Source organism: Anneissia japonica, unplaced genomic scaffold, assembly GCF_011630105.1.
Source record: "Anneissia japonica isolate Jap-2015-1 unplaced genomic scaffold, ASM1163010v1 scaffold287856_len476331_cov182, whole genome shotgun sequence".
Lineage (NCBI taxonomy): Eukaryota > Metazoa > Echinodermata > Crinoidea > Comatulida > Comatulidae > Anneissia > Anneissia japonica.
Genome location: NW_022719207.1, coordinates 467,298 through 480,608, shown reverse-complemented (window position 1 = coordinate 480,608; position 13,311 = coordinate 467,298). Strand labels below are relative to the sequence as shown.

At 33.4% G+C, this 13,311-nt stretch overlaps 1 protein-coding gene across 1 annotated transcript in view; it reads left to right on the top strand.

Annotated features, from left to right (window-relative positions):
* The first annotated feature begins 546 nt into the window (after nt 1-546).
* Nucleotides 547-13,311, top strand: part of LOC117110865 (calponin homology domain-containing protein DDB_G0272472-like) — a 24,296-nt gene continuing 11,531 nt past the window's right edge. The window contains exons 1-6 of the mRNA XM_033253698.1: nt 547-657; nt 2,135-2,296; nt 4,151-4,326; nt 6,687-6,772; nt 10,157-10,365; nt 10,538-10,670. Of these exons, the coding sequence (XP_033109589.1) occupies nt 2,156-2,296; nt 4,151-4,326; nt 6,687-6,772; nt 10,157-10,365; nt 10,538-10,670 (745 nt within the window). The 5' untranslated portion in view covers nt 547-657; nt 2,135-2,155. The remainder of the gene's footprint in view (nt 658-2,134; nt 2,297-4,150; nt 4,327-6,686; nt 6,773-10,156; nt 10,366-10,537; nt 10,671-13,311) is intronic.

Below are 13,311 nucleotides of genomic sequence, written 5' to 3'. Positions count from 1 at the left end.
ATTTTTAAAATAGGCCTAAAATCTCGTTTTGAGAGGAGGGGACACCCCCTCCCACACCAGCTCTCGGCCCTCAGATAACGCTGCACGCTATAGTTAAACCCATAAATACTTAGCCCCACAGTCGGACACCCCCAATAAATGATATCCTAGATCCGCCATGTTCAGAGGACACCCATATTAAGGGGACACTTTTTTTATCCCGAAGGTGCTATAAGGGTTCTACTGTATTCCAGGTGTTTGCTTTCCTTTATATTGCTCTGGCTACTTTTTGTTAATGAGGTTTTGGTTACGAAATTAACGTGTATTATTTGAAACTTGTTGTTTAATATTACACATTAGCCCTTGAAATTATTGCAAATATATTAAACATTAGAAGAAAACCAAACACATGTAAAAAATTTCATACAGCAGACTTTCATTTCTAAAGCACAGGATTCTGGCATAAGCAGATTTTCTGAAAACCCAATCCAATCCCATTGCCGCATTTTCACGCTAGCACCCTCCCTCTACCAGTTGGTGCTCCCTCGAAAATCCTGGTTGCGCTCTTGAAAAAGTAAATCTACTCTACGAGTGTTTGACATGTGCGCTTTTGGCGTTCCATAGTACCGCAAGCAACCAAAAACAGCGAAACCGCGTCCATGGGAACGTAATTAAAAGGTAGACTGAAAACCTCTATATTATATAATAACACGTTTATGACATCTATTATTTCACATATAATGTATATTTAATAAATACCTAAGCTAGAATCTGGTCATTTTTTTGTGTTCCTTGGCTAATTATGGTCTAACCTAGCCTCCTAGGCCTACTCTGTGGGCCCTAGGCTAGGCCTAAGCTAGGCCCTTTCCTATATAGGCCTAGGCCTAGATAGGTTAGCCTAGCCTAGACCAGAGCCATATAATATGAATGAGTTGCGACATTCCGCTCCTTCCTTTCTTGTCAAAAAAAGTTATGTTTTGCTCTTTACTTTAGGCCTACACAATATCAGTTTATGTATTGCGGCCAACTGACTAGGCCTAGGCCTATACTATTTTAATATTTTAATTTATAAGTAATAATAATCAAAATAATAACATATGATTTGTATAGGGCTCGCTCACATTCAAATTTAAAGAGCAATAATCTAGATACCCTATATATGGATCATTGAAATCGGTAAAGCCGACCAAAGTCTGCAGTAAAAGTAATGATACCGGCTGTTCATCATTGGATTGTCAACACTGACACTGATTTTGATAAAGCAGACAGGAAAAAACAATACAGTAACAAGACCAATGAATTAAGGAGACAAAGGACTGCTCTTTACTTTTTAAGCATTTTCTGAAGGTGATAGTTTGGTGTAGGCCTACTCTCAATTTGCATACGAATATGACTTGTCCCACTCGACTTTATGCTATTTTCCCACACAAATTAAATAACATGAACAACATAGATGTAATCAAAAATAATATAAAAGAGTAAATAATATTAATTACATTTTGATATATATACATAATTAATTAATTTTTGCTGGTCGTCATATATCATTTATTTCGCCAAAATAACAGGAGCCACTTAAGGGTCAATATGGCAGGATTGCCAATTTGAAGAATGCTTGCCATCGAGGGGCTCTTAGTGTATCGACAAGGATTAAAGAACTGCTTAAAAATAGTAAATTATTACAGTATTTGAAATTGGATATAAAGTAGTGAAATCATAAAAAAAATCTATAAATATAGTTACATGAAATTCTACTGCTAAAAAGATTAAATGAAATTAAACTATAGGAGGCCGCTAATTGTATATACAATATTATACACAGGAAGGCACATTGCGTTAAACACAGAACGCTTACCGCTTTAGACACAAAAAACATGGCTTCTAAATTCTCAATGTTGCAACTCTTTCTATGGCTCTGGACCGCTTTGAAATTGAAGCTTACATTTTGGATTCTTTACATATCAACGTATTTTTAGAATTTTTTTTTAGGAAAATCCAAGGGTGGGGTCACATGGGCATGGTGGTTGATTTGAGCTGGAATGACCCAATGGTAATACTGCTTGCATGCTTACACTGTACAGAGCATTTACAGACATAAAGACTTAACAATTGACATAAATTGCTGTACATACCAGCTGTATATTTTCCATTATAGATTTGGACAGCAGTCAGCAGTATGGGAGAGCTAGCTGAGAGGCAGGCAGTTCTAGAGGCAATGTTTCAGCAATATGACACTGAAAACTCAGGGGAACTGACTCCTAACCAGCTACAAGCGTTGCACTCAAGCATACGGTTTGGTGGGATCAGTCTACCACAGGTGAATTTTCTTGTTCTATTTTTTTATTTAAATTTTTTTTTAAATGTTTAAAGCCCTGTCCAGTCTGTCAAATTTTATTTGACAAAAACATGTTACATGCCTAATATGGTCATGATGACATCACATCCTGACCATATATAGCGCAAATGGGCAAAGTGCGACCCGACAGTGATTTTTTTCTGTGGCCCTCGAAAATGAATTGAAAACCCTGTGTGCGGCCCGCCAACCACCTTTGGCTATAAAACACCTTGTTTTTTTACAGCCGAACACTGAGCAGATCTGTAAAAAGTAATATTAAAACTGCATGTAAGTGGTTTAAAGTGTACTGGAAACATCAAAGCTTGGGTGTTAAATCCAATGTTCACTTTGGCTCTCTGACCTATTTTTATGCATACCCCTCATATATAGGCACATCATAACTATATAGGCCTACATACAATACAACACAATACACTGTAAATGAATTATTTACCTACTGTACTTGGTAAAATCAAAAAGGAAATTCAGGTGATACTGTACTCCTACATTAGGACCATATTCACAACAGGAGACTAACTTTCATTCAGGAGTAATCAGGGCGGATTGCTATATGCGGTCTTCTATAGACAGTCTTAACACTATCCAGCTATAATTGTGACGTCACTCTGGTCTATGATTATACTGTAGACCATCGCTATACAATGATTTAACCAATTAGCCCATGGCGTCATTGAACAGTGTTATCTGTTGCCATGCTATACGATGAAGATGAAGATAAGCCGTCCTAAATATAAAGCCTTCTCAGAGGAGGCTTAAGTGGCCTTTACATCGAGTAGATTTAGGTTGACATATACCATGTGGTTCCAACTTTAAGTCGACTTTGGGAAGTTCTGGTGTCTCTGCTCTCTCCTGTTATTACAACAGTTAATGTAGACGGCATTGGAATGTGTGCGCTCTTTGTAAAAGGTGGTTGCTCCAAGTAGAGCGATTTTGCGTCAGTTCTTCCCAGGATAATAATGGAATGTCAAAAGAAGTTAGATCACGCTTTAGGACATCCTTTAATCATGGCGTTACAGGTACTAGACCTGGGCCTAGATTGCCAAAGACCAAGAATCAAATGGCGAATATTCCGCAAACTATGTTACCATTGAATGCTTGTTGCATTTCATTACTCATCGCGACCTAAGCGAAGACCGTTTTTATAACAATGGTCTTAGCGGAGTGACTCTAGTAAACCGTGTAAGTGATAAAGCCAGCTTTATTCGGGGAGTTAAGACTACTACTTAAGACCGTTTTATAGCAATCTGTTCCAGGATTTGAATTAAACCAAGACTATTTAAGATGGGTATTGCCTTTGTTAAAATTAAATAGGAAATTAACATAATTAAATTAAAACAGAAAAAAGTAAAATCAGAAAATGTTTATAAAATAATGAATTAAATCAAGATTACTGGTATCTGAAAACAGTATTCTTGTGGACTATAGTTAACCTAGCTTTAGCCGCTGGAGAACAAAAACATTGATTAGTCAGCCATAGTGACTAATTAGTTGGCCACAGAGCAGCACTTATAAAAAATAGGGAAAGCAGTACTATACCCATTTAAACCCAGAACCCCCTCCATGATTAATGTCAGGGGGCCAAGCTGTCATATTTTTGTAATTTCCCATTTGGATATGTTTTTCATATATGTTGCATAATACTCAAAAGATGAATCACATGATTGACTAGGTATTATGAGCCTTAATCAATGAATGTTTAGATACTGTATATAAATAGTGATTGGAAAAATTTTCATCCTGCCTTCATCAGCAGGAATGTGGTAATAATAATTAATATATTTGAGGGACCTGAATTACATATAATAATGTGCACAGGTGAAGGCTGCCATGTGTTACACGTGTATGTGCGATGATGTTGCCTGTGAACAGGATGAACTATTTGATGTTCTTCAAGAGATGGATAGACGCTATTTCTTAGTGCAAGATTTCCGTTGGGAATTCTCACTTCTTGATGCTCACCAATCTGACTTTATCACCGAGGATCAAGGAAGGTAAGGGAATCAATATATTGTAAAAGCTACTAGCCGAAAAGCTATTGAACTACTTTAACAGTTTATATTCTTTGTTTCTATGCTAATTAAACTTCAATCCTGTAGCCAGGAGAATTCAAGTGGTTCGAAAGAGGTCCCCCTTTTTCCAGAAATCCCCTTTTAAATTAATTGGTAAAGCCGGTTTTGCACTAGGCGTCGGTTCATACGCATGCGTTTTCACATTTCTATCGGATTTTTGCGAAGCGAAAAAATGTGCAACCAATCAGAGCTCAGGAAGCTAACCAACGCTTTGATTCGCACAAATAAATTCGTCTAGTGGAAAACCAGCTTAAAGAGTATGGACATTTCTTAAATAAATTCCAAACATTTGAAATTTATATTTGAAGTATATTTATTAAAAAAATTCCACATCAAAAATATACATAGCAGCGACTAAGGCTGAATTGCGTATGAATTAACAAGAATAAAATCCATATAAAATACAATTTGGCAGTTTTTAATGTATTGGTGTGCTATTTACAGACACCTGATTTTACTTTACTTTATGTTTAGCATCCATTCAACAAATACAAATCAGATAAAATAAATAATGGCATACAAAATATAGAGAAAAATTGCCCGTTTAAACGGAGATTGGATGCATGGGCGATTCATAAAATCATTAATTGTTAATTTTTTTGAAATGGGGTCTGAAGTATAACTTAAGAGTTAATATGTACTATAAAAAAGATGGTACAATATTTATGCAGTATAATATTATGATAAAGATATTTAAATCATCATCATTTTAGAGTCCATTATTCCATGCAAGCATGGATTAAACCCACACTTCCCAAACTATGGGTCGCAACCCAAAAATGAGTCGCCAAATTTTTGCAAAAAAACGTTTGCAAAAAATTTGAATTTATTGTCTCATTTTCAGACAGTTAGTCAGGTTTCCTGATGATGACATAATTAATGTCGAAATATTGAATCCCAACACGATGGCGTGTATTTCAATACTTGAAGTATGTATTATACTTTCTTAGTCAGGTCGGACTTCTTATTTTAGGGGAATTCTTATTTTATATGCCCACAATATTTTTAAATTCATAGGACTATTATTATTTTTCCGTTGCCATGTACCACTATATAATTGTGTAAATCTAAGCTTTCAACTCATTAAACAAAATTTATAGAAATAAACTTAAAAAATAGAAAATTACTGTAGGGTGACATAAAAATAACATTATCTAAATGAATTTCAAAAGTGTAACTATTGCAAATGCAAACAATAGTAAACCAAAAAGCCCCTGTCATGCATTTTGGTTGGTAGGACAGTAGCCTATCCTGGTGGGGGCTGAGGTGGATGGTAGCTTTCATAAATTTTAAGTGTCCGTGTGCCATTTTCAGGGCATCTATGAACTCTCATATTTTTCAAATATCTACTTGTCTGAGCCCCAAAACCATGGTAGGGCTAAGGTAGATAGATTTTGTACTATTCAAGTGCTATTTTCGGGTACCTAGAAGTCTCAAATTCTTAAAATTTTTAAACCATGATGGGGCTCAGGTGGATATGGTAGTTTTTGGAATTGCAAGTATTTAAGTGCCGTTTTCAGGAACCTATTTAATTAGTTTAGGTTTTTTTTACTCATTTTTGTCAAAAATAAAAAGAATTAAAAAATAAAAAGGTAATTTAAGTTCCATTTTCAGGCATCCAGAGGTATAAAATATTGGAAAGTTTGCTCACGTCACCGCCAACCAAGGTGACGCAGATGTGGTCGGGACGTAGCTATGGTGGGTGGTGCCACCCATCCTTGAAGTTTTCCACCCAGTCTAAAGCTAATTTCATGGCCCTCCACCCACCCTTATTAACCAACTTTTCCATCCTAAAAATCCACTCTTATTATTTAGAGTTTACCAATGTTATCACCCACCCACCCTTAAAATGTCTATCACCAGCCCTTAGTTTTCTGCAGCTACAACCCTGCGTGGTATGGACTCTCATTTCATTGGCGCCTTCCCCCCCCTCCCCCATTCACTAAATCCTTGATAAGCCACTGGTAACCACAGGGTTAAAATTTAGGTTTTAATTCATCAATTATATAATTCAATGGTTAAAACTATTTTCTGCAAAAAAAATTGATTATAATTTCATTTAAAATATTAAAAGTTGTCTCATTTTCTGGTAGAGTGTTAAAGGTTCCCACCTCCCCACCCTCCAATGAAGAAATATAATGAAAAAAAAAAGAAAAATTGTACTCAAATTCAATCCGAGAGTACTATTTCCCACCATCTATGGTTGCCATAATCATAAAATTTCTTACTGCAGCTCTAACAATAACATGGTTGGACCCCTTATCTGTGAAAATTCCTCTCAGTTCAATATTAATGAAGGTGGGTGTAGATCAAGAAGAAAAACTCAAGACAGAGATGAATGAGAAACTAAAACAAAAGGAGGAAGAGGGTAAGTGTTGTACAGACAGAATGCAATTTTTAAATTTTATTTGCCAAATACCTGGCATTTTTTCCACAGAGGAAAGAGTTCACTGAACCAGATCTTAAAAAAGAAAGTAGTATTTAATGACAGACTTGTGGAAGTGTTTTTTTTTTTCACCTTTACCCTACTCCATTCCTATATTATGTGTTCATTTTTGGTTAAAATAAGTCAAAATTGATGACCATACACCAAAAAAACAACACCAAACAAAACTATTTAATTGATTCTCACACAAACTATTATTTAGGTAATGTTAATTTGTGTTCATGAAGTTATTATCATTAATATTGATTTATTAATTATGTTTGAATTTATCATTAACATGTCATGATTTTCATTAAAATTATTATTTATTTATTTGTTGGTTTTTTTTTTTTTGGTTTTTTTTTCTACACTAAATTGTAATATCGATTGTTCTATCACCACAGCAGAGGGTTAGTAGCATGTTTTGTCAATTTTTATGTTCAACATAATTAAGAACCAGTTTTAATATGGATTTGTTTTCTGCCAGGAACGACTTTAAATTAAAGTGTTACATGGTAAGTACTGTGGGTCATATAATGCAATGTATTCTTGTGTTCATGTAATATTTCTTGATCTAAAGAAAGCTTTTGATACAGTTGATCATGAATGCTAGTTGATAACTCAAATCTTATGGAATAAACAATGCCGAATTAATTGGTTATACCGTATTGTACCTAAGTAATAGATCACAAGTTGTACATAGTAACTCGACTGTACTCAATCAGATCTTATGGATGTAAATATTGGAATATCATAGGAACAATATTGGGCCCACTACTGTTTATAATACATGTGAAATCTCTACCAGATGCCTTGTAAATGTCATGGATGACACCACTATTATTCATAACTCTTCTGACCCAATCACTCTTCAGTATGATTTTGCTTGTTATTTACTTGTTATTTAGATAAAATAGCTAATTGGTTTAATGATAATAAACTAATATTAAACATCAGAAAGACCAAACTGATGGTATTTGGTACTAGCCATAAGTCTCCCAAAATTTAAAGACATTCATATATTTTATAATGGTGAATCTATTGAACGAGTGAATTCTTTTTTTTTTTTTTAAAGTACCTTGGAATCACTTTGATCCACAACTTATTTGGAATGACCCTATTAATGTGTCAAAATGTATTGGTGTCATTCATCATGTTAAAAACTACATTCCTTTACATGCTCTCAAAATGTTAGCTAATGTCCTCCTTTTTATTATTGTTGTTGTGTCTGGTCTAATTATTCAAAACACTAATTGTCTTCAATTCCTTATGGATGACATGTAGGATTTTACTTTCAGTTGAAATGAAGAACTCTATTGATTTTATTTTAAGTTCCCTTGACTAGAGAAAACTCAATGTAAGATGGAATAAACAATTAATTCTTTTGACTTGCCCATCCATACCTACTGTAACATCAACATTTATTTTTGATCTCAATGCATTCAAAATGCACACATAGCCAAACTCATAATTATTTAATTGTACCACCTAGGAATATCTACCAAGGTGAAAGAAGTTTCTCATCAAAAGGTTTGAATCAACTTCCAAATGAAAAAAGAAATTAGCTTTAAAGAAATGACATTAGTTTCATTCCAAAATTCTATTAATTTACAAGTTTTACATTGAATTTTCTTTTGACTCTATTTTGTGTGTTGTCTTCTTTCTATTTTGATGGTTTCTTTTTAACTGTACTACTTGGAAAAACAGTAGTCAAATACTGAAAGTACCTGCAGTCAACGTCATGCACCATATTTATTGTCACTTGCACGCAAACAAACACAGTACTGTAAGACACAAAATTGAAACCAAATTCAGCAAGAATTAACTGTAATGATCACTTCATGTTTAATATAAATTATCACAATTATTTATATTTACATTTTAATTTTTTCCCAGTATTATAATGCAGTATAGTTGTAGGTGCATCATAATTAATCATAAGATATTACATTGGATTTGTATGAAATATTATTTTGTTTTCAGACTTTGGTCTGAAGCAAAATCTAAATAAGAGATAAATTTTAACGTTAGCTGTAGACCTGTCCTTGGAATTGAACCATAAAATACTCACCAAAAATCTTGAAATTTTTTATAACTAAAAGTTGTTGTATTCATATCACAGATATAACAAAAGAGTACATGTTAGCTGGATTGTCTGATCTACTTTTTTTCACCAAGAGACTGTCTATGATATTCAAAAGGATTTTTAAATATTTATAATTTTTGTGTTACTGCAAGTTGCTTTCTCTACTGTTAGTGTGAAATATTATGTGGAAGTAAAACTTTTTACACAAATTGATGTTTTGCAATTGATATGCGCCTGTCACAGACCATGTTGTCCTTAGTTTTTTGTATCCTTATAGTTAGCGAAATTTTTACACCAAAAAAGTAAGCATGTTCGGGTTGCTTATTAATAAGGAAATTGTTTAAAATTAACTGTGAAAACCAAAGAAATATTATTAAAATATAATGGTATAACTTATAGGCACTTTCAGAAAATTATGAAACTTGTTTTAAATGTTTAAGAAATTTGTACATAAAAATATCACTGCAATTTGTGTCATGTCAGGTGTGTAGTTTATATAAAATTTCAGGACACTTTATTAATTTAATAGTTTTTTTTTTTTGTTTTTTTTGTTTTTTTGTCGTTTTCTGCGCCCTTGTCACCGTCCTTGTTTTCTTTAGTTTTTATATCCATATAGATTTAACTGGTGGTAGTTAGCAAAACGTTTCACACCAAAGAAAGTGTAAAATAGGAAATTGTTTAAAATTAACTGTGAAAATGGAGGAAATTTTATCAAAATAGAATGGTTATGACATATAGGCATTAAATTCAATTCATGCTCTTTCAAAAAATTATAGAATTTATTTTAAATGTTGTACGAAGTTTGTACATAACAAAAGTAAAAAGTAAGAGAAAAAGGGTTAGTCCCAACCAACGATAGACATATAAGATAATAAAGAAAAAAACATACAATAGAAAATTGTAACTTGAAAATTGAAAACATTATACTTTCCTTTTTTTTTATCTCTTTTTGTGGACATCTTGAAAGGAAAATAACTATAAAGTAAACAATCCAAATATTCAACACATAACTTGTTTATCTTATATTAATATTACTTTAAATCCTTTTCATTTTTCTTTATTAATGTTGCATTTTTGGCTAAGAGCATGTGTAATATACTTTTAGTTTGATTACTTTATTAAAGAGATTATTTATATTTTGTAATACAAATAATTAAATCTGGTTGTGTATTGAATATAATTTTTTTTTTTCAATTGGTACATTTTTGTTGAGAAGGATATTTTTTTTTTTTACTTATTAGAGCGAGGTAAAAAAGAAGCAGAAGAAAGAGAGCGACTTGATAAGGAGAGGAGGGACAGAGAAGAAGCAGAAAGGCAAAGAGAGCTTGAAATCATTGAGGTTCAGCAAGCATTAGAAGCTCAGCGAGAATTAGAAAAAAAGGCAAAAGAACTTGAGGAACAAAAGAAACGAGAATTAGAAGAAGCTAAGGATGATGAAGAACAAGCAAAGGTACAAATGGAAAATTAATTTGGTTCAAAATGCTATATTTTTTCTTCTTTATTTAGATATAATTAGGAGACATGCAGTAGATGAAATTATGGTTTCAATAAGAATTTTGATTAATATAATTGACTAAATAATGAAATATAATGATAAATGACTGGATGAATTGATTTAATAGCTCGCAGCAGAGAGAGAAAAAATAGCAGAGGAAGAAGCAAAGAAAGCAAGGGAGGCTGCGAAGCTTGCCAAAGATGCAGCATCCAGACAAGAAGCTGAAGAGGCTGAGAAGGCAGCCAGGGAAAAAGCTAAACGTAAGCACTGGAAATCTTTTGGAACTGCCAAAGTGAATATTTTTTCATGTATTTTGTGTGTGGTTCAATTTGAGATTTTAACATGTTTAATTTACAGTTGTTAAACTTGAAAGAGAATAGTGTGCAGGTGATATTGTTTGTATGTGGGGATTTATTTCTTGTGAGTGATCACTGATTTGATTTTAAATCTTGTTTCCTATTCGTGTAACAGCACCAGACTTTATTCATTTTCAACAAAGAAGTGCATATTTATGGAAATTTCTCTATCATCAAACAGCTGTAATGTAATTATTTTTTAACCTATCAATGTAAATATTGATGAATAAGTTAATGTTTTCAACTCTTGGTTAAGCCATACATAGCCACAACCAAATTTAAATAAGGTCTCTTTTACATGCTGTGCCCAATTTACAGTTTCGTAACGTGTCAACATCGTATAACACTTTAAGGGCAATCCATTAACATTCATTTGGACCAGTAACCAAAAGGAAATCATGTTTTTATATATTTGGAGTTGGAGTGGATAACACCCAAGTTCTGCCATGGATCTGACACTATTCGACGAATATGGAATCCCGATTACATGCTTACAGAATTTAGTATGAGTAATTTCAGATACATCAGAATACTCACATCATCAAACCTACGATCCTTAAAGAAGGATTGGCTTCACCAATGAATCAAATAAATATAATTTTAACACTGGTCCTATGTACGTGTTATATTCCAAAGTGCTTTACACTTTCAACATTCCTTTGCTTGCTTGTTGGTTTAATGTGTAAATTACCTTTGACCAATTGCCCCTATACTAGAACTAATAATCATCCCGAGATAACTATAGTAAGATACGATCTCTACATTCTGCTTATATGACCATTTCTCATTTTTTTTTAACAATATCGCCTCTTCTAAAAATCATAGCTTTGGTTTTAGTAAGGTTTACCTCTAAGTCCCAACTATTACAGTATTCAGAGCATTTAACATACTGTACATTGGAACTTGAATGGTGAGTCAGACAAAATATTATATCATCCATATATTTTAAGTTAGTAATTTCTACATCATCTACTTGGATACCGCTAGTTCCTTTATCTTTAAAAAGATCATCTAAATCACTTAAATACAAACAAAAAAGAAGGAGGGAAGGTTAAAACTCTTTAAGTCATGTTTATCATTACTGTCTCTAAACCTGTGCAATGCCCGAGACTTTCTACTAAAAAGTAATTCACAATCTACGTCAAACCAAGGACTTATCCTTTTTCGATTATTTTGTCTCATAGGTAAAGCTTTGGGTAAGTTTGTGTGGTTTTTAAGTTTGTGTGATTTTTACGTTTCATTGGGTCACCTGCAGTCCACAGTATTTCACAAAATTTGTCCCCAAATTCATCTACATCCGCATCAGGGGTGGGCATTAGAATCTGTTGGAGGGCCAAAGTGAATTTTTTATTTTAACACAAGGGCCGTATCCAAATTTTGATGGTTCCAGTGTGCTTCCAAAAGCTTTTATGAACTGCTATTATACCATTTTATTCTTAGTTTTAATATTATTTTTTATAGATGATCAGTGTCAGGCTGTAAAAAACATAGTGTTTTCTAGCCAAAGATGGTTGGCAGGCCGCACACACAGGTTTTTAATTTGTTATCTCTGGCCGTAAAAAATCACTGTTGGGCCGCATGTAGCCTGCACTTTGACCACCTGTGATCTACATCATCAGTAATGTTGCTATTTAATATGTATCTAATAATTTTTGACCGTTAATTTAAACCGTTCTTCTCTGTTTTTATTCCACTAAACTTACAGTACGAACTATGATGTTACTACCATGTTTTTGTTTCCCTCTCTTCTACCGATTACAAGTTTTGCTATTGTTAACATTAATTTTTAGGCTAATAGGCATCCTGAGTGGATTTCCTGTACGATTAAAATCAAAACTTTACTGGTCTACAGGAGCTCGTGTTTCGTACAGGTCATTCCATTCATAGAAAAAGCCTTTAATGGTGAAAGCGTACTTGTCATTAGCCATAGTAGCCTAGGTCAATACTGTACATATTACCGGCTGTATAAAATCAGGGCTTGCCCTAACTTTTTTTGGTAACTAGCCCACTGGGCTAGTTTACTAGAGATTTTACTAGCCCACAGGATATTTTAGTAGCCCACAGACAGGAAAAATTTTTGTTTCAAAATATTTATTAGCGACAATTAAATTTGAAGGTTGATTTGCAATTTCATAATTTCTGTAGCATTGCTGTTTGAGCTACCCTCTCAAAATATTGTTGAATAAATAAATAAAAAAATCACCATGCTGCAAAATCGACTCTGGTTATAAAAGGGACAGATGAGCATGTTTTACATCTCCCTGGTTATAACTTTGGCTTTCTAATATTTAACAAAGGGCCCAGAAATCAATCAAACCAATGCATCTGTTAAATCTTTAGGTCTCAAGTCACTCACCCCCCAATGGCAATAAATCTTGCTTAGGCTACCTTGGCTAGGCTACCTAGGCCTAGGCAAGACCTAGGGCCTAGCCTACCTATAGCATTGAAGTACTTATTATTAAAAGTTGAACATTTAAAAAACATCATTATGAGAAAACAATATGAATATAAGGTAGTACATTAAATTAAATGTTCTAACTACCTA